General features: G+C 38.9%; 1 protein-coding gene across 2 annotated transcripts in view; it reads left to right on the top strand.

Moving 5' to 3' along the window:
- Nucleotides 1-22,781, top strand: part of TPK1 (thiamin pyrophosphokinase 1) — a 321,339-nt gene that overhangs the window by 56,736 nt on the left and 241,822 nt on the right. For both annotated transcript variants that reach the window (XM_074892034.1, XM_074891961.1), the window contains exon 2: nucleotides 3,361-3,435. In XM_074892034.1, the coding sequence (XP_074748135.1) occupies nucleotides 3,361-3,435 (75 nt within the window). The remainder of the gene's footprint in view (nucleotides 1-3,360; nucleotides 3,436-22,781) is intronic.

Raw genomic sequence — 22,781 nt, 5'->3', positions numbered from 1 at the left:
AGAAAGGATGAGGTTATTCACTGATGGTCCCAGTGGGACTTGTAAGGATTGTTGATTGCAACCTAGGAAGGTAAAGAAATGGTTGTCTGTTTCTGGCAGGATTAAAACGATCCATCTTTATCCAAAGACTAGAATTTTCCAAGTCAGCTAAAATTTTTTAAACTATATTTTTGCATATAACTGGCTGTTGATGTAGTCGTCCACCTGTTAATACATACATCTGTAAGTTATGCCTGGAAGACTGCAAGGTTTATAAGCAGCAAATAGGACAACACGTGGGTAAGGCTGGAGATGAACAAATTTTGTTCCCTAAATGCAAGTAAAAATTTCCTATAGTCATGCTTCTGTCCTCCTGTCCCATAGAAATTAGGCTTTACTGCTTGGCTAATTCCTCCACAAGAGGACTTACATTGTGGGACTTGGGTCCATTTGTTCTCTGTGTTGATGTAAACATCAAATATAAGCTGGAGGTTTTGTATGGAGGAATTTTTTCTGCTTGTGCTGCAGATGGCTGAGTTTGCTCAGTCTGCAAAAGCTGCAAGAAAAGTACATAATGAAAGAGGAAGTTATACTAAAAATGGAAGAAACTATGCAAGAGACCCACTTGTTCTGCTTCTAACAAAAGGCCAACAAAAGCTTCTTCAGTGGAGATATCCATATCTGGGGACAGGTTATTTTTGCTGATGATTTCTTGCTTACAGAATTCTCTTTCCCGTTAGTCCAAACAGAGCACAATTTCGTTAATGGTTGGGTCAGAGTGCTAATTATCTTTGTGAAAAATGGATGGGCAGACAGGCCAGGAGATAGATGCTTCCTAATTTGTTAAGGGCTTTTAAAGATAAATGGCCTTGAAGTAGATTTGTTTTCCAACAAATAGCCAGTAGAGTGTTCAGAGCAATGGCACTGTCAGCTCTCCTCAGTTTTTCTCAGAGTGATGGATGTTGCATATTCTGTCCATTGACGTGGTTTTTGCCATCAGAAGTCCCAATTTCTTAATAGTTTTTAGGGCAATGGTTGTAAATTATTGCAGCCCAATTTTATTACTGTTTTACATCTACCGAGGACTAAGCCCTTTGTGCAGCTTTATATTAACTCAGCGAGCACCATTAAAATATTGACATTTAGGCTCATTTTGATAGCATTAATCACAGCATTTTATCATGCATTAATTGCAGTGGTTTGAAATGACTGAAATGTTCACTTTTCTAAAAGCAGGAGAAACAATAATTTCGATTTCTCCACTTCTTCAACACATAACTGTGCTTAAAAAAAACCAACACCAAAATGCAACCAACCAACCAACCCAAAACACAAAAAAATCTCCTGAGTGTGTGTGCTGGGGGTATCTACCTCTCTGCTTCTTTGCAACTGAACAAGTAAGAGCCAGCAGCTCTTGGAAGTGTCATCTCTGAAGATCAGCCTCTGAATTCTCAGTGTGGACAACTACAGCCAGGCCTTGGTTTCAAAAACATATCTTAATATATAATAAGAGTCCTTCTGATGTGCAAAAAAAGCTAAAAATCTCTAGTGCGTTTTCATATGCTGATATGGCTTGAGGGTTTAAAACAGACACAGAAATGCCTTTTGTGATTCACCAGCAGGAGTAGGTTTACAGCACCCGTGTCTATTTGTATTATTGTATCAGTAAAAGAACCTCTGATGTTTGCTGGCTCTCTTCAGTGGAGGGCACCACTAAATGATTATGTTTAATATAAGGAGTTGGCAGCCTTTCTCACTTAACCATCATTAGGAGATCTGCTGCTGAGGTCCTGTTTTGTGAGGCAGCTAGAAATTGCCATTTAGTTTGAATGTATTATTTTCTACCTTTCTCTTAAAGTTCAAGGACAAGGCAAAACTGTTCAGATAATGCAAAGAAAAAGGTTTTTCTCACTTTCCTTTGTTTACTTGGTCCTCTGACATCTCCATTATTTTCTGAGTAAATTTATTCCCCTATATATACATGAATTAAATAGAAGTGTGGACCATGTCAGCAAAGATTCCGGTGGAAGACATGATGGAAGGTATTTGAAGAATTTGAAGAATTTGAAGAATGTAGAATTTTTACTGGCATAAAAATTATCTAGGTCTTCAGAAGTGTTTTGATACTTAGGACAATACTGTTATTTCTGTTTTAGGGAATTGAGGGTTAGAACAGATCAGTGGAGAAACCCTAAATCACTTGAAAGGCAAGATGCAGAATAGTGGTGTCCCAGTCTCCTAACCATGCATTTCACTCATTATTTTAAAGATTGTCCCCACCCAAGGTGTTCCTGCACCTTCAGGACTTTCATCACCTGTATTTTCCCTGGTAACATCATATGGCTTAAGCCACAGCTTTACCTGTAGCCTTCTGCTATACTGGATCCGCTCAAAACCCCAAAAGATTTTCTAGTGATAGAGGTTTTCTTTTTTCAATTACAGTGGCTTCACATGACCAAATAATACTTCATTAACCTGATTGCCTAAGGATATCAAGCTCCAGGGGAAACTTGTATTCCTATATGATTGGCAAGATAATTAGGAAGTGAAATAATGCAAGTCCCACCACAGGCAACCGTCATAAGATTTATGTATTTACTCTTTGAAACCAAAGTGTGTCATATCATCAATTCTTTTATTTTAAGGCTTTTAGAGTTGTAGGTTTATTATTGACTTTCACAATGGACATATTGCTAGGGCAGGAGGCTTTAGGAGCCCAATCATGTTGAATCAGTTCAGGTTGCTGGTAAATCCACTGAGATTTTTAGTCTGCAGTATCACCTAGATAACACAGGCTGAAGTTTGCTTTGCTTTTACTAGCTTTGATTTTAAGCTCCTTGGGCACGGCCTTTCATTCTGTATTTGTAAAGTATCTACTGGAGTGGATCTACCACAATTAGAGCTACCACAATCAGAGAAAACGTAGGCACAGAAGCCACTGATGGCAGCAAGAGTTCTGCATCCACCAGGAGAGTGGAATGTTGGACCTAGATTAGGGACCGCTTCGTACGGAGTCAGCTACAGCCTTCCCTGTTAATAGAGGCCAGGGCAAAGCTCCTATCAGTAAATGCTACATCCAGGCAGCAGCAGCAAGTGGGAGATTAAATGAGAGCACTGTATAAATGTGGGGTCCTGCTGAGGATGGCCTTCAGTGGGTAAAAGTCACTTATAAATTAAATGTTTAGCAAAACCCTACCAAGTAAAAGGTGTCTAATGAAGTTCTGGCAGCTTCTCTATCTGAAAATGATGAAACTAAGAAGCAAGGGAATTAGTGGAGTTGCTCTGAGGTGGCTGGACTAAAATTAATATGGCAAAAGCAAAATTAAAAATGGATGAAAAAATCAATATTCTTGGTAATAAGAATCAACATTTATCTTACAGGAAACCTGAAGTTTTGCCTTCTGATTCTGAACCAGCCTTTCGACAAAGGTCATTTTCATTGTCTGTGGAGCAAAGGTAATAATAACTTACTTACATCTTCATTTGTGTGTTTACTTGTCTGCTACCCAGCTAATGTACTTCACGTCTGTTGAATTACAATGTGGCAATTTTCTCTTAACTAGAGCAACCTTCTGGTGAGGGTCTGAATCGTCAGAGTGTGTCCCTTGTTGCTGAATGCAGCAAATGAGCTGATTATGCAAATTTTGCATCTCCGCATTGCTTACGTCACTGGGAACTTTATGGACTGATCTGTGTAAGACTGTAGCTTTTCAGAGGCATCTTAGGAATGATCATTGTTTTGCTGACAAAGTGTAATAGATCACTGGTGCATTTAAGTGTCTGGAAGCAAGCATTCCTTTAAAGGTCATCAGTGAAATGTATTAATTTTAATCAAAATAAAATGAACCATGTAGATATTACGTTGTGAAAGCTGTGGGAATTTGCGTGCGTGTCAGAAATATGCAAATCATATTTCACTACCTCTTTGTTTAATATGCACAGTGCTAATCATCATCTCTGGTATGATAGCTGCAGATTTACTGACATTTTGTGGAGATACGTAAATCTTTACAAGCTTGGAGCTATTAATTCCTTCAGTGCACAAATGTAGTCCTTCAGAAGCTTTCTGACAAACCACAGGAACTGTCTCTAATTTGTTACTAGGCTGGGAACCTTGCAGAGAGATTCCTCTTAACTGACCGGGGCAGATAGAGCTATTTGATTTCACCATAGGCGTAAGGGCTGGCAGGGGGTAGCTGTACGGTTAAAAGTAATTGGAGTAAGGGATGAAGCAGGCAGGATGTATTCATAGCACTTAATTCCAGTAAACCTAAATTAGGTGCCTATATAGGCAGAGGAGTGAGAAGAGAAGGGACAGACTTGCACAGGATGGTTCAAAGCATCTGAACAAGTACTGTACCCCAAATGGGCTCTTTCACTTGCAATATCAGCAAGAAATGGCATCAAGAAGTGCTCAGTGAAAGGGCTGTCAAGTGTATTTTCTCGATGTGATATTCTACATATTTTTTTATTTAAAAAGGTACACTGAAAGACATATTCTGTATTAAATAAAGAAGGAAAGAAGGGTAAGTATTTTGATCTTATTTCTTTGTCCTACCTTTCCTGTGTTTTGAGGGTTGAGGTTAAAAAAGAGACAGCAAACCAGATGTGCACAGTTACTGAATGACAGTATTTAGCATCTTGTAGTGCCTTGCATGTCTTGCTTTTATGCTGTGTTCTGTTAATCAGACTTTTTGTGTCTATCCTTTGGAATTTTAAGTTGTCTTCTTTCAATCAAACCTGTGTGGGGTGACCCTTGGGGTGTGGAGTTCTTACTGTAACACTAATGGGCCCTTAACTGTAGTGCTTCAGTGAAGGTTTGGGATAAGAAGCTGAATAAAATTGAGTAGACCACAGACTGTCTTGACTGAGACTACCTCAGTGGGTGCCTGTCCTCTGAGCATAACTGTGTTGAAAGTAATTGCTAATACTGTGAATAATTTCTCAGAGTCTGTGAAGTTAGGAGCAGAAGTCCTGTTAGCTAATAAGACTTTTGCTAGTAGGTAACTTCCAGAAATAGGTGGATATTTTCTAAGTGAAATGATGGAGGAAGGTGGTGATATAGTGGACCTGAAATGTTTTTCTTCGAAACATCTCAGCTTCAGTAAACCTCAGTGTATCCAGGACAAGGTTTTGTCAATGCCTGACTGACAGTCTTAGTGGACTACTGTAGGTGTCAGCAATCTTGTGCCTCCTGGATCCTGCTTCTGAAGGAGTCTCAGCAGAGAGACTGTTACAGGACTAGGAGAATCTGGGGGTTTTGGTATGTGAACTGGAAGAAGTTCTGAAAGAATGAAGCATCCTTAGAAACAGTGCTTGATGACCAGATGTATATGCTTGAAATCTCATAAAGGAGTGATGAGAAGGAAACAGTGGGCCTGGTGATCCACAGAGTACTGCTAGCTACAGAGATTGGGGGAAAAAGGGAAAGAAAAATGCAGAGGAAAAAAAAAAAGATAAAATATTGACCAACTTAGAGAAGTTACAGCAGTCTTGGGTGTTATACCGAGTACAGAATGCTGAGACATAAGTTATTTTCAAGTAGGTTCTGTCTTATCAAAATAACTTGTTTCATTAGCCCTGTAACTTTAGCATCAAGTAAAAATGAAGGTGTGATGTGCTATGTCCTGAGTTTAAAAAAAAAAAAATAAATCACATCAATAAGTATGGCTATTCTAGGCTAAAATCATCCCAGGTGTAACTCCTCTCGACCTCAGGAAAAAGTCGTTGCAGCTAATTAGCCTTTGTCTTATTACAGACTTGTATGAAATCTATTTTTACTGACATACTTTGGAAAGAACTATTTCAATCTGTACAAGTTTGCATGAAGTTCCTTCCCTGTGCTTTGTGAAGGACACTGAAATCTGATTTCTTCACTTCCAGGCTACAGCTTTTACCACTCCGTACGAGCTGGATAATGACAATAGTGAGGTAGTATAAGCTAAAGACTACCATGATTTTAGTCTATTGTATCTATTGCTGTAGCAAACCAGTGTAGAACATGTTCCCTGTGCATTAGGTACAGTCATACAGCATTAGTGCTGTCCTAAAGGTGGGATGGATAAAATGCTGGAGAAGGGATAGTTTACAGAAGCGGAATGAAAAATAATACGGCAGAAAACACTGGTAGTTCACTGAAGGATTTATTGGGTTGGATATAGTGGGGAGGGGAAAAACCAAATAGCAAGAGAATAGGTCAGTAAAGGGGAATAGATAAGGGAAAAAGGTCTCACAGTAAGTGAAGCTGATAAAAGGAGACTGAATGTGGGAAGATGAAGTGGATGCAGAGGGTTGAGAATAGACTATGAGTGAGCACAAGGCTGGGAACGTCAATCAAATCCACCAAAAGTGCTTTGACTGTAGCTCTTAATGCAACCATTTTTACCAGTGGAAGTTGTATGGCTTCTGTTGCAGTCCTTATTCTAATTGTGGAAAACGTGGAAGTGGCAGGCCCTGCTTTTCTCAGAGCTGCACATTTTTGTGTCCAGAAGGTTCCTATAAGAAGGACTGGATCCAGTGGGGCCTTACCTTAATAACCCTGTCACACATCCTAAATTCTTGCTTATATTTCAGTGATTTTCTAGCTCCTGGTTTGAATCCTGTTTAACAAAAATAATTGGTAGGGAAAAAACCCTAGTTTACATTAGTCTCTAGGGCTACTTGGCAAGTGGTTTCAGATGTAAATATATCTTTAACAGAAATGACTGTGAGTTGGAAGTCTGAAGCTGTCTCTACATTAAGTTTCAAAAGTACAGGGGCCTGGGTTTTAGTGGCTGAAAACAGAAGGGGCTTTCTGGAGAGTAAATGAAAGTTCCTGAGATTTTGACTCAGCTCTTTAAATCTCTTTAATCACAAATTTGATGACTTATTTATGCCAAGAATTTCAGCAATATCTAGTGATCACAAGTGCTTCTGGTTTTTTGATGTCTCCCTAGGGAAGTACCAGGAGAGGGGCAGAATTATTGCAGTGCTAAGAAATCACCTCTATAAAATTGTCTCAAGTTCAGGATCTGAAAATTGTTTCTTGTTTCTGAAAACATTGCCCTTACAAGCTTTACTACTCAAATGATCCAGAATTGTCTTCATGTGCTTGCTTGATGGTAGCATGCTGAATGGCTGTGCATTGTAGAGTACTTCCCATTCTTAAATGTTGACCACAGGTGTAAAGAGCAAGAAGTTATACTCTGAAAAATGAGATTATTATTTCAAGAATCGAAGTAAAATGGCAACATTCAACAGCAATCTGATGAAGTTCCCATCCATGCTGTATTTCTGGGAATGGGAGGTTTGTTGTTAAATAGCGGATTTGGATTTGTTTGTGGAGAACGACATATTACAATAGATCTTTTCCTTAGGTTCCATTTAACCTCTGGTTGGGTGTTCTTATATCCATGGGTTTAACTGATAAATGCAGTTGCAGAATTAAAATATTGGTTAATATAGTTCTGCTTGGCTGAAGAGGAAGACTATTACACTTGTGCTTTATGGTAAGAAAACATATCCACAGGTATTTTTCAATTCTTACAATGGTTGTGATACATCAGCCACTGTGTCTTCCTCAAAAGAATTATGATCTTTTTCTGCAAATAAAGACTTTCCGTGAAAGCTTTTAATCAAATGGAACATGTTGAACTGCTTTAAATATTAGTCATTCATGCTACAAAATGTCCTTGGCTGATGTACTAGAATAAACTACCAATATCCTTTTGGAACGGGCTGAGTCCTGACTTGTGGTATGTGTATTTAACGTTGGACAAGCAGATGGCAAGGAGACATCTTTGAGACCAGGCTACAAAAATGTCTGTCCTTCAGGAGTACTTCCCTAAATAGTCTCTTTCATGGACTGTTTTTTTCAGTGAAGGAATTTGGCATCTAGCTACATCTCCTTATTATACTGCCCTACCAGCCACTTTTCTATATGCATAATATATAGGCATTTTGTGACACTTTGTAGATCATGCACGTGGAGGAACACCAGAAGGAGGAATGTTGCTCACCCTAGAGATTTCAGCTCTATAGTTTTGGGGGGGATCTATCTACCGGGATAGAAAGAAGCATACTTCTACAGCAGCGGTGTAATAACTCAAATCCAAACTGTGTTAGATTGTCTTCGTGTAAACAGTATTTTCTTACAGTACATCTGTTGCGATTGCTTATCCCTAAATTGAATTTTTTTCAAGTTTCCATCTCTATCAATATCCATTTTACAACAGTCAAAGTGGCTATTGGATTTTAAATAGTGTCCTGGATGTGAGGCAACTTCCCTGTCAAGCTCAGCCTACTGTTCGGTGAAAATGCTGCTAATGAATGGATTGTTAGCAGCTGAAGGTGACTGCCAGTTACAAAATATCTCCTCTTCCTGAGTAATCAAGTATGGAAAGGTGCTAATCTGTATCATGAATTTCTGAGTCATCTGTCTTTGAAGGCCACATGCTCCCATGCATTTTATGTTCCATATGCTTTGTGTGATTGATATTTTGTCTTCTGTTGAGGTCCAAGAGCTGTGTATAAAAACAAATACAAGTGGTGATGCAAAGCTCAGGTAAATACACTGAGGGGAAGGTAACAGATTCGTTGGAACAGTTTGAATGTCTCAGAGCAGAGAAAAGTTTATTAAAAAGTTTATTAAAAGTTTCTTAAACTCAGAGCAGAAAATAGTTTATGAACAGAAGGGAAATAACCTAACTTTCTCTGGTGCCATTTTTTCTTCTCCATGCTTGATAACTTTCCCTCCATTGTCTTTAGTGGTTGAACTCACCCGTTCTTCTGGAATTACTGGTATGTACAGCCATTCACTTGCCCTCTTACCTGTCAGCAATGAACTTGCCTTGTTGGCATATGGTGTGCTTTTTTTCTCACCTTTTATTTTCATTTCTAGCTGAACTTACTTGTAGTATATCTCAAATTTGTACTAGACCCAGAATTGGCAGCTGGCATAAAACTTGAGTGAATTTAGAGCAGCTACTATTAATAAATAGGAAAATGTTCATAAAAATGGTGATTGGGATGTCGCATAGACTTGTATGCTTTATTGCACTTTCCAGCAGGCATCCAGACTAGCAGTAACTCTTACCGCTGGCCTCAGCTAAACTACTCTGCTCTCCCCTGAGTAATATTAGACTTCTGATAAGTCAACAATGAAGTTTGTTTTTCCCCATTTGAATCAAAACAGGAATATAATTTCTAGTTTGTATTTAGTAACTTAAATTTGCTGTTCTGGGCAACTCAATTTAGATTTAAACATTTTCTTACAGAGGAGTGCTTGTTGAACTGCATGCGGTGAGTTAACGTCCTCTAACTACAGGAGTCTGAGAAGTTATTTCAGGTGTTCTTGAGGGTAGGGAATCTACAATATACTTTAGGAACAAGAAAATCTGGCCCTGATTAGAGCTGGCTTTAAGCTTGAAAACAAAGTAGTATCTGGCTCTTAGGACATGCAGGAGTTTGCCCTAGCAGGGATTTTGGGAAGAGAGTTTTTCTAGACCAAGCTTTGCCCATGGCTCAGTGTATAAGCTTGATTTTTACCAGATTTTCGGTGGTGAACTGGAGGTTTACATTTATCTTCATAAACTAACCTTAAAACTCCAGAGATATGACAAAATTCTCCCATTTGTGACAGGTATATTGTTAGTGCCTTTCTAGTTCAGAACCAGGGCTCTTGAGAGGTAGCCTGGGTGCGTGGACATTTTGAAAAGTAGGTCTCATTGATTTTTTTGCACATTTTTAGATTGTTGTTGACAAAGCTGAGAACAGAGCTGGTCTTCCAGGCTGCCTTTTGCACAGTCCCCTCCCTGTAGTAGTAGCTGTGATAGAATGAGGTCTTTAGATAAAATTTGAGACATACTAGACTGCACTTCTTTTTGTTGATTTTAATTCTCTGCAAATCCAGTAACAGGAAATTCTGAGATCTAAAAGGAATTGTTGTTTGTTTAGTAGATTTGAGATTTTGTTTGAAAAATGAAAAAAAATGAGTAATTAAGATCCCCCTCTGGGACGCTTTGAAAAGCTAAGCCCCGCTGAGCTAAGTTCAGAGTAACAGAACAATAGAGAATTACTTTGAAGTACTCGTTAAATGCATACCAGATGATTACAACACAAGAAAAAAAATGGGAGGTTATTACAGTGCTTTTTTCTATTGAGCTGGGATGCAAATCCCATTAGGGGAGTTCTATCATCACAAATTTGCTATATAGAAGCCTTTGATAGCATTGTACTATATATCTGGTTACCATGATGTTTCCCAGAGGACAGTTGAAAGAAGGAGCTTTGGAAAATATTGTCAGGAGGATGCTTTAGAGCACCCCAAGCAGAAAGGAAAGCATAAGGCAGTAGAAAAAAATATGATTAATAGCTTGTTTTGTTAGTGGTTCAACAAGAGAAATGGTCCTGGGAATGAACCCAGGGAGCAGGGGTGAATGCATGAGGTTAGCATAAGTAAGACCTGTGACAGAAAAGTGCAGGTTCTTAATCCCATAAAAGGAACACTTGGATTTTCACTGCCTCGAGCTACACAGTGAGAAGTGTTTAAAAAGATTGTTTCTCTGGGAGTCACTGCAGGGCAAAAGTATTCTTTTCATAGCTAGAGCTTAGCATGAATCCACTACTAGGGTGAAGATGAAGGTCTTGTGAAAGATGGATGTTATCTAGGGTTGCTGGCATCAGGGTCTTCTCACTGGCTGTGGCGGCCTTTGGATCAAATCACTGGGTTTTAGTGTTCCATTTTCTATTACTCCATGGTTGCCTTAAGGCAGGTAAAAATACTGGTACAAACAGGTAAGTACCCATACCGGTAAATTAATCTTGGACCAGTGGTTATTTCAAATGGTGATTGCTTTTTAGAAGTGGATCTCCTCTTTTTAATTTACCTAAATCTAGTTATGTTTCCAGTCTTTGAATTTCAAGTTTTGATTACTTTATTACCATGATTGTAGTAATGAGTAACTCAGCCAGTGAACAGTTTAACTCTTCTGTAATGTGTTGAGACTATGCTAGTATTTATTGGTTACTTGGCTGATGAAGTGTGCATCCATCGCTGTATTCCGTGCATCCAGGACATTAGTAGTTGGAGAATATGGGTGTTACATTGCTGTTTTTTTCATCTAAATGGTTTACGTAGTCTTGTGCTCACCCATATTATCAAGTATTAAAATTGAACTTTAAATTCATGTAAGTCAGAAAATAACTAACTTTTCTGCTCTACTCATTATCTCTGTTCTTTTGTACAGGTAGGCTGTTTTGTTAGATTTTAGCATTTCATAAATGTGTTACTAAAAATGATATGTGCATTTACATTTTGAAAACAGCATAGTGAATTTTTTTTTAATGTGTAATTGGTTAGATAGCTTCCCACACAACACACCATGTAAGTTCTAAAATAATTGATGGGCTTCTGTCAAAGACTGCTTTCTCTGTGATCCTTTCTGGTTTTGTTAACTACCTTCTATAGCATCACTACTTCGAAGCTTCTTTAATGTATTTTCGTGTTGTGTTATTAGGAATGTTGTCTGTGTAAGACGCATGCAGATGTGTTTTGTTTGAGTTTGGGATCATGGGTGGTGTTTATTCCTAGGTGAAGATCAGAGTTATTCAAGAGTTAATGGAGGTTTGGGCATGGCCATGTACCTGGTTGGAGACACTAAGAATTTGAGTAAGAAGAAAATAGTTCTTATTGATACCAGATAACCAGTTAAGCCTGTTGACTTCACTGGGATCATTCTTATGCTTTACATACTGAAAGTAAGTGACCAGGAACTTTGCTGGATTTTGTGTGAACTGCATCTTGTTGGAGTGAGCCAAAGGAGCTATGTATGATGTTAATTATATTATCTGAGCATGACAAATTTTAAGAATGATTTGAGGATTTTCTGAATTTATTTTAGTTCGTTTCCTCTGCCATAAACATGTTGATATATAAGATAGGGCAATGATGTTCAGCTATTGAATATTCCTATTAGTTGAAGAGTTCCATATTAGAACTTTGGAGTATTGGTTGGGTTTTTCATCTTGTTTATTTCTGATACCAAAGATTTGCTTACCTAAATGGATGAAGCTCTGTTGACTTTGATTCAGTTTCACATACTTACACCAGGCAAAAACTTAGCACATAAAAATGGAATGAGTATGGTGGGTATTAACACCTTTTTTTTCTCTCAAGTTAACAGTTCTTTACCTAATACACTGAGGAGACAAGGGTGACATACAGCAGCCTGACTTCTGTTTCATTCACAGTGAATCACATTGGAGCAGAAGGAAAAAAATTTCATAGGTTTCTCATTCTGGAAAATTCCATTGACCTCAGAAATAGCAGGGACAACCTATAATTTTTAGAAGTGTTTTACTATCATCTTCCATTATTGGAAACTTTATGACTAGGAGCCTGGTGTAGAGGCCCTTGATATCGATATTCCTTCAGTTACTTTGAATTAATTTGGTTCAGACCTTCATAAAATTCTTTATTCAGAGAGGGCTGCTCCTGCTTTCGCTGAAATAAAGTTTAACATTAACTTGGATGTCCTGGGTAAGGTGTTACCACAAGAATGAATGTTGGTTCAGTGTAAGCTGCATTAGCACTGAAGTAATTCAATGCTGTAAAGTATGAATATTATTCTGTTGGAATTTCTTTTGAAAAATCCCAGCTCCTTTGAACTTCAAACCCTTGCTGCTTATTTTCAGAGCCCAGGGTCTGGGTCCCTGGGATTGCAGTATGAGTTGTTCAGCAGGTAACTAAGTTTTTGCTTATGTCTGAACATGCGGTTGTCTTTCAACCTTTGTGATGTTACCTGCGTCAAGCACTTTGCATTAGCTCCTAGCTTCCAATAGTCCATAGTGTTAGCTTGGTGTTGGTGAGGTATAATAAACTATGAATAATTGAGTCGGGTTAGACTGGATGGTAAAGTTTAGAACATCACTCTTGAAATGTGTTTCATTTGAGGAGGAACAGAGAGAGAGGGACTGATCTGACTTTGCAAATCTTTGCAGGGGCCCCAGATATTCTGAAGTGAAAGAATTGGAGAGGCTCAGAGTGCATCTTGACTGTGCTGTTGGGCAACATGCATGGCCTAAGAAAGAGCATGCATTTGTTACATGATGTCATAGTGACATAAAATTAATCTGGGGCTATGCCAATTCTGCACTGTAATAATATTGACATTTTTACACAGAATTTTAAGTAAATTATTTAGCCTATGAAGAGATACGGTTCAACAAAGTAACACAACTCATGTTTAATACAGGATTAAGGTGGGTAAAACCACTTTGAAGTCCGTTGAGGTACAAAGCAAAAGTGCTGTAAGTGCAGTATCTGTCCCAGATCATTCCAAAAGAAAGAGACTTTAATTATCTTTTGGTTTTGGATGCCCAAATTGACATCTTAAATGGGCTCTGGCTTTAAGGGGACACTGACCCTCCCTCTGAAATGCATCCGAACCTTCACTTCTACCCGCCCAGGAGTGGGAGAGAAGCTGAGCACTGAGCAACTGAGGCATGCAGTCATGCAGCACTTCTTGGCCTATGTTTCATCTTGATTTAAAACCACTGAAAACATTGAATGTTTGAACAGTCCACTTACTGTCTTGACAGCTAATCCAAGATAAAGGGAAGGAGAATTACACCTTCTATTCCTAGGAGGACAAACACTAAGTCCCTTACTCCTCAGGCAGAGCATGACTGCAAACAAACCCTTACAAAGCAGCAGAGTGGTATACTCTCTCAATCTTTAAATCTACATGTTGGAGAATTTTAGAAGTCAGGAGAAGAATTTTCTAGGTAGGCCTATATCACAGAAGTATTGTAATGATTTCTCTCTAATTTTCAGTTATTTTCCTCTGTCCCAGATTAACTAAATGTTGCTTCTCTTGTTTCCAGATGATAAGGAGGTGAATGATGGAATTGTTATTAATTTCATAAGGTGTGGAAAATCGTGTCCTCTGTGACAGATGCTGCATTTGAAGGAGCCTCTGTGGTCATTCAGGCAACATGCAAGGCATCAAGGCAACCTTTTCACTGCTAAAAAGATGTAAAGTAGTAACAGATCTGGAATGTGATTTTTGATGAGGTTTCTAGAGAAAGTGATTAATATCAGCAGAATGTCCTCAAGAAGTCACAACATTTGGTTGTTACCAAATGAGTTGACTCAAGTGTGACATAGATCACGTGTCAACTCAGTTTAGTTGAGCTATGTAATCAGTTTGACAAATGTATGCAAGGCTGTTATGTAATATCAAAAGACATATTTAAATTGCAGGAAGGGCTTTAGACCATCAGAAGAAGCTTCTGCCGGGAATAGTAGTCTCACCAAGAACTTTGAGCCTGTTGAATCCTCTGAATATCTCACAGAACTGTCTGCTTTGGTTCACTCTACTTACCTGCCTGTTTTTCATCGTCAAAGGAAGTTTGTATCTTGGAGACTGTGCTTCTCGGTTTGTTTTTTGAAGTTGGATAACTGTTTAAAAGTTACAGTGGGAATGGAGAGTGAGCAAAGACATGGGCAGAGAGAGAGGGAGAGGAATGTGCCCAAGTACATAGAGCATTACTGTACAATCCATACTTTTTAGGACTTAAAATGACTTCAGGCAAAGAGGGATTACAACCAGTTTTAATCTCTGGGATTATCAACATATTACGGAAGTAGACTAGTTCTTCCAGTTTTTCTGTACATTGTCCTTGGTGTGTCTGTAATATGAATAACTGTGATATTAGCAACTGTTTGGCAAAAGCTGCAGTCTCCTTTTTTTGTTGTTTTTTGTGAATCTGTCTTTGCCTCTGCTTCCTGAAAGAGAAAACAAAGCATAAGAGGATGGATGAGGCATAGGAAATGTCCACTAAATGTCACACTGACAAGGTTTAAAGTTGTACTTCCCATTTTGCTTAAGTAGTAGTTCGCTGGGTCCTGCAGTTATATCTCACTTAACTTGGGACATCTAGCTGGAGTTTCTTAGTTTCTTGGGTCGGTGACAGTGTTTTCCTCTTGGTCAATGGACAGAGATCTGAGTTGTCTTCTGGCTCTCCACAGAAATTTGGGTAGACCTGCTCCTAAAACTGAGGAGGTGGGGAGGGCTGAATAGCAGCCCAGACACAATGTTATTTTCTCTTCTGTTTCCTTGGCCAGTTTACTGCAAGAACAAGAGGCAAGTGAATTTTGTGGCAGCTAGTTAATCTGCTTTATTTATTCTCAGTGTTATCTGTCTTCTACTTCAAGTCTTTCCCACTAGCCATCTCAAACCTTCCTTTTCTATTTAGCAACAGGGGAAGGACAGTGATGTTAAGACCCTGAAGACTGCAAAGCTATCATCTAATTTTGAACTTGCCTTGGTTGTCACTTTCCTTGACCACCTCTTTTTACTAGGCCTCTGTACCTTTTTCATAGAGCATCATTCTCATTAGAACATTGTAAAACCCAGATACATATTAACAAGGCATCTGAAGTTGATCTTTTGTCTGGGGGGGAGATTGCTAATGCTCTTGGTAGTGATTTGTGAAGTTTGCTTTCCTCAGTGAATTTAGAATCAGTTCCGTATTTAAGCTTACTTCTAAATCATGCATTTAATTTTATTGTTTTTTCTTTAGATCTATAGATTTGAGTGAGCATTAATGCATCAGTCATATTTCATTCAGTGATTATAGTGCTTGATATCCTTTGTATTCACCTTCTAGAAATGCTTTGGCAGCAGAACTGACTATGCAAAAATGTACAAGAAAGGGTAGAAATAATAGATGCGCTATCAATTTGGTTGATGCAGTTCAAGTTTTAGGTTTTGTTTGTGACCCACTGTTCATTCTGGCAATTTAAATATACATATGCAGTGTCCTTTTTCAAAATGTGCAGGACAATAGGTATGCTCTAGTGTTATTAGCATAATAAATCTTTACTAACCGAGGTTTCTCTTATATTGCAAGTGCATACCACTGCTGTTCTCATTTAGATATTCAATTTAGAGGTGTGCAAAGTTTTGTTGAAGTTTGCTGCAACTATTAGCAACTTTTAAAATTATTTTTCCTTTTGGTAAGTGGGACTGCTTAAAATAACATGAATAACTGCACATTGAACCTTTGTTCCTGCTGATGCAGTAGCATCACATTGTCTTGGGCACTTCTTTATCAAGACAGAGCAGGATGCTGTAGTTGATAACCCATCTCACTAGCCATAAAAGGTTGGGAAAAAGGATCTTGAAGACACTTTGGGGCAACAAATTTGATTTACATTTTATGTGTCGCTTTTGACTATAATAATGTATCCAACTCATTCCCAGCTCCAGAAGAATGACACATTCATTGCCTGCAAACTGAATGCACTGCTAAAAAGAAACTATAAAAGATTTTGTTTGGAATAGTTTGGGGATGTTTTTAAGCCTGCTAATCTTCTTATTCCTAGTTTATTTGTGATAATTATAAAAGAATATCACTATTTCCTGTGAATTAGTGTGGTTGTTTGAAGCAACTTGGGCTTAATGATGTGTTTTTATTCATTCACAGGCACAGTTGTTGAGCCCGTAATAGAGGAACTTGTATGGATGTTCTCTTTTTTTTTTTTTTTTACTGAGACTGAAACACCACTGTAGACATTCAGGTGGGAGCTAGAAGTGTGTTATTCACTAGTAGATAGTGGATATCAGTGGATTTGCTGATTTCATGCTGAAGTCTTTAGAATTGCAGAGAATGATGAGAAATAATGCTGTGATTAGAGACAAAACCACTCTGATACAGGCTGAAGATTTTTGAGCTTCGGTTTGGGAAACCAAATGCGTTTCCCCTTTTCACTTTTCCTCTGTGTGGAGAGGTCAGAAGTCATTTCAGTCTCTGCTCCCTTGGGAATTGCAGCAATTTCTTTTTCTACAATCACTTAGGAGGGAATCTAGAAAAAGTAGAATATGAAAGTGGGACGTAGACAGATTTGCATCAGGGCACTGAGTCTTTCCCTGATGTCTCTCTGGAAGAACTTTTCCTCTCAGTCCAAATATGGATGAGTGATTCTCACGTGTGAGATCATGAGTGATTCGCCACATGTTTCTATGGAAGGTCACTTAAGGGATTTTTCTAGGTCTAGAGGTGTTTCTGGTTCTTGCATCATACCTCATTTTTCTGTTTGGGAATCACTACCAGAATCAGAATTGTGTTTGAAATCATACTGCAGGTACATCCACTGTCTGTGATCTTTCTGAAGTGCTAAATGTTTCCAGACACCGAGGGAAACAGTAGAAGGAACATCTGGCACCACAGCCAAATTTCAAACTTACATGTTCTGAGCAACACTACTGTGATGACATGAATGTTAAACTGTTTCTGGGATATCTTCCAGTTTACTCAGTATTTGAAATACGGTGATGAAATAAACAAATTGTCCCTGGGTTCGCCAGTGACTGAGAAGCAACCATTCATTTACTTGTAGTAAACCAAATGTTTTTTCAGAATGTTGTTTCAGTCTATTGGTAGTGCTGTAGCACAGGTTTATTTTGTTTAGAAAAGGCATTCTACACCCATGCTAGAAGCAGCTGAGAGAGAAGCTGAGTGGGGAGATCAATATACTGTATTTTTATGGGGAATATATGGCATATTTGGGCATTCCAAAAGAAACATTGAAGTAGTATTCTACCCAAACATGAGTAAAGTGTAAGGAATGATTTTTTCAAAGTAGCCTGGAGAAGTTGTGCCATATAAAATTGGCAAGTTTTCATAACCTTTAGTTCTTGGAAAATCCTACCCAAATCATGTGAAAATACATGTTCATCTAACTGAGATTCCCAGACTGTCTTTTCCTCATTTACAAATGGAAGTTGGGAAAAGATCCTGTCATGCTAAGATGTGAGTATCCACACAGAGCAAGTCGTCTTTTTGTGCATGGTAGTTGTTGAGAACTATTCAAGCAGTAACGTTCATCGTAGTTTATGCCTTCAAGAGTTACGTGGAGACTTTGGGTATGATAAGGCAAGGGGCCAAACGCCTTCATCAGCTGTGAAGGTTGTGTATGGCTACGTGACAATGCACACCGAATGCTGCCATCTTCTTTTTTTGTATGGTTTATTAATGTTTAGAGGGTAAAGATGGATAAATCTTCTTGGAGTTCTTGTTGGCAAAACACTGTAAAGTGTTGAAACCACTGGTTAGCTTTTCTATGACTTCATTAAATCCTGGCTGAATGCCTATCTCCTTAAAGTATGATGGACTGTGGGTGATGAGCTGGCATACCATTCTGAATGTCAGTTTGTGTAGGAGAATAAATCACAAACCTACAATGTAGTAGAGTCTTAGGTTTTAACAAAAAAGCTCAGGCAGACAAACCCCAAACAGTAATGCTTTCCCAACTAATGCTTTCCTTGGGTAAGTATTCTTTGGAGGAATGCAGTAAAATGAAACCTGAATGTTAGGAGCCATTTTTCAATCTCAACTTTTTTTATCTGCCAACTTTCTGTTGGAGTTTAATCTATTAAAGTTCCAAATGAATGTGAATTCCAGTTCATTGCCCACTGATATTATTTAGGCCATAAGACTTGTGAAATGGATTTTATTGACACGTTTGAAAGTTAACCGTCTCCTGTGCTCCTGCGCAGAGGATAGCCACTGAAAGCGCAGACTGCCACACTTACCTTGTCAAAATCTCTAATGTAAAATCTTTAGAAATGTGAACAAATATTGGTGTCTTGGACTGCAAATAAATTTCATTTGTCTCGCTCAGTATCTTAATGCTTTTCAGTAGATTTACGAGGAAGTAAGTGATAAACTCATGTATAATACCAAGACAGTTATTCCAGTGTTTTATATCATTATCTTTTATGTGAAGCCATAGGCACTTAAGACAGAAGTCCTGATCCTACTCATGTCAACAGTAGCTGTTTCCTTGACTTCGGTCAGACTTTCAGAAAGGGGAAGTGTTATCCTCTACTGCCTTCATTGCCCTTGCTAATAGACCTCATCTCGCTCCAGTGCAGTGGAAGTCTAAGTGAGGGTTGCCCTTCCCCAGGAAAAGAAGGGAGAAGTTTCAATAGGAAGAGCTGTCTGTACAGAGTTAATAAGACACTTTCTTCCTTTCCTCCCCCTACCCTCAGAGATGCTATAATAGAAAACAGATATGGACAACTGCTTCAGCTATTTCACATTCTTTATCTGAAAGTTACATTTTTATAAGTAGCTCGTAAAAGAGTAATAAATTCTGATTTGCTAAAAGCCATCTGGTTAATGGATTGCTTCAGAACTATTTATAATAGCAGCTATCTATGTAATTAACAGTTATAAAACATACTGCTTGTGCCTATAAGATGCATGTTACCATTGTTTATTAACCCTTTGTAAGGGATGTACGGCTGCATTCTAAAGTCTATGGCAGCTTTTGTTTGAAGAAAGTGTAATGTTGAGTTAGCAATTTTAATTACCATCTTTAGCTGTACTGTGTCTCCAAAAATTGTCTCCTTTCACCAGTTTGCACTGTTCTGGAAGACTTATACCTTGTCTTTAAGCCTCGTGGTTGATATTATCTCTTAAATTCAGAGCTTGGTGAAGGCAGGTGCAGTGATACGGCCTGAGTTTGGTCAGCCTGACCAATGTGTTCCGTTCCAGAACATATGGTGTAAACCTCATCTTCCATTTGATTGAAAGGACAGACATACTATGAAGAGATCAAGAGAGAGATACAAACATGCAGCATTTTGTTCTGATGTCTGTATTGACTCCAGATGTGTGCGGCTGAGTTTCAGGTAGAGTTTGGCAGACTTTCACAAAGTCCAGCTTCACAGCTCTCGCCTGTTTTGGCGCACTCTTGTAGCTCTTCAGAGACTCACACAGCACAGCCAACCACAGATGTAGCACTAGTAGGAGCTACCACAGAGCTGTCACTGACTGGTAAGTTGAGTGTGAGGAAGTGTCACGCTGTGTCCTGACTCAACTACTTCCACACCTTTAGAAACAAAACGGACAGGATGTAAAGGTTCCGAGTGTGTTGTATGTCTCCTCAGTGATATTCAAACTGATGTCTAAGAGGTGAAATGCCACATATCAGTTCCTTGGGCTGGATCCTCTTTGCAGTGTTCAAAAGTCACCTTCTCCTTGAGACTATTTTCCTGTTTCTTTAAAAGTCTCCCAAGGATCTAGCAAAATAAAAATGCTTAGCTGATCTTGTGTGAAGAGAAAAAGACTGCAAACACACAGCAATTTCAGAGAAGCTGGCAGGAATTTTTAATGTGACTGAAAGTGTCTGAGTGACAAATTAGTAATAAAAATGTCACTAATTAGACTGTAGTAGAATCTTGATAATCAAAACTACTTGGGTGAGACTAAATATAATCAGATGATGGGGAGCCCAGATAATGGGAATCAGCTGAACAGAGAGGCAAGCTGGCAGCTTGTTACAAAGGGAGGCTTAGAGAGATGGTGGGTGTTTTGAATAAACAAGCAGCTAACATAATTTACAGAACACAGTCCAAAAGTAGTAATGAAAGGATAGCTGGATCAAGAATTTTAAACAGTAGGGAAACATCAGCTCCCTTGAATGAAGGAGGACAGAGGCAGTGCTGGAACTTCTCTCTGTGGTTTTACTGAGACAAACCTGGGAAGTCTGGCTTAAACCCTCTGAAGTCTGCTCCATCCTACCAAACAGATCCTGTGTGCTCAAGGGGCCTTTTGGATTCCCTGTTCTGCCACCAGCACAAGTTCATAATATGGGACATCAATAGGAAATGGGTCTGCAATGGAATGAATTGCCTGTGTAAGAGTGTTAGCGCTAGCTGATTTCCTCAGGTACCAGGTTAGTTCTGTAGTAGGAACTGGTGATACACCTTCTGGGAAAAGGGGGGAGACAATGGGAGGTTTTATTTATCCTCAAGGCAGCTGGTTTAATAAATGCAGTTTAGTAGAAAATACGCTGAAAATGCTAGAAGTTGTCCTTTGCAGGAAGAAGAAAGTTTGACATTGAGAAAACAAGATATCTGTAGAGGGAAGGAATAATCCAATGTCAGTATTGACTGTTGCGTGAGGAAGAAAAACCTTCACTCTTTGACAGGGGAATGCCTTTTAAACAGGAGCTTTTTGATTCATTGGTTGGTAAGTTGAACTGACTTACAGGGATGCTGTGATCCTTTAAATCATTTTTTTCTGCTGGTTCTAATGCTGCATTGATGTCATTCTTCCTATCCCTTCTCAGGTGGGACTGTGGGAGTAGTAGTACATTAAGTACCTAGTTTAGTGTTTTCATGTGTAGCAAACTTATGGTGTGAGGTGAAAGGACTTTTATTATGGAAAAGAAAACAACCCTGGGGAATGGGGCTATAGAACATGTAGGATAAAATGGCTCTGCTATGCATGAAAAGAAATTGGGTGAAAATAACCTTTTTTAAAAGGTTTTTAAAAACAAAAAATTTATTCATTGCTGATCCAGCTTTGTCACAGCATAGCTACACTAAACACAAGTGTGTTTCCCTTTGTATTTTCCAATTTAGTATTGTAATTACTGTAATGTGGGGTTACTGATCTATCCCTTCGATGTTGCAGTAGGATCATTTGTGATGATGGCAATCACGAAGCACATTACTGCTACAGAAGCACTGATCTAGCTGTTCTTGAAAATGCCACTTTTCAACACCATTTGATTTGAGGCACCTGCATTAGCTACCAGGGGTCCTTCACAGTGAAGGGAGAGTCAGAGGCACCTCCAGAAGGTGACTTGGAGTGCCTACGCTAATGTACTCACCCAACTTGCCTTCTTGAGTAGTCTCCCATCTTGTCCCTCTCATTGCTATACAGAGGTTTTTAGGATCAGTTAGGCAGGACGGATCAGGGTCTGCAGGCCTATTTGAACCTTTAGTCCCCTTGATACTTCTAAGACCACGTTTTTCTTCTTCTTGCCTTCCATCTCGCACATAGAGGCTTGCCAGACCATTTTCTGACATCCCCTACTTGCCCACAGCCTGGTTTCTGACAATACAGCTCTTCCTTGCACAGGGTCACCCTTTTCTTCACATCCTGCTTCATAAATAGTTAATATCTGGATAGTTCAGGGTCCCCCCTGGAGAACCTTGCGTTCACTCACCAAGAATTTACTCACAAATTGGTATCATGCTTGAACGATCAAGGGATGCTTACACCAGGGGTGGCTGTGACTTCTGCTTAAGGTCAGAACCTCATATCTTAATTGATAATTGGAGAACAAGATGTGATTCATATTTAAGTGGACTTATCAGGAATGTAGTCAGCTGTTCAATTAGCTAGTAGCTTCTAAATCACTATGTCAATGTGAGGGGTATTTATTGCAATGGGTGCGTGTTTTAGTTCTAGCTTTAAGATAACGCTTACACCCTGCGGAAAGAAGCACAATCTTGCTTCCAAAAATTAAAAGGTTTCCCACAGGGAAATCATGAGTGGACTAATTGGGCTTCTATAGTTATCTCATTGCAGTATATGCAACCATAATTTATGCAACCATAATTATTCACAAATTTGTGTCTGCCTTACCTCCATGATGAAGGAAGTGTGTGTAGGAGATTATTTCTGCACCTGGACTAACTCAGTAAAATATTAAATGAGCTTGTCTGGTGCTGATAGATGAAAGTCATTTTACACGGGAAGACAGTGCTGGCGATTATGAAAGACGAGCTGGTTGAGTTGAGGGCTGATCATGCACAAAGACTGCTGTGAGTTAAGGGATCAGATTTACCCTTCAGTTCCCTGTTGGCACCAGTGTTACAATTAAAGAATCAGTTGCAGCTTCTTTGGCAGCTGCTTGGGTGACTTTACCAGATTGTGAGTGGGAACACAAGCAGGGTGAAGCCAGTGCAGGTATTTAACATAGCACCTCATTTTACTGCATTTGTAACAAGTGTCTC

Source organism: Strix uralensis, chromosome 1, assembly GCF_047716275.1.
Source record: "Strix uralensis isolate ZFMK-TIS-50842 chromosome 1, bStrUra1, whole genome shotgun sequence".
NCBI classification, from domain to species: Eukaryota; Metazoa; Chordata; class Aves; order Strigiformes; family Strigidae; genus Strix; species Strix uralensis.
Note: the sequence above shows the minus strand (reverse complement) of the source record. Positions and strands in the feature narration are given on the sequence as shown.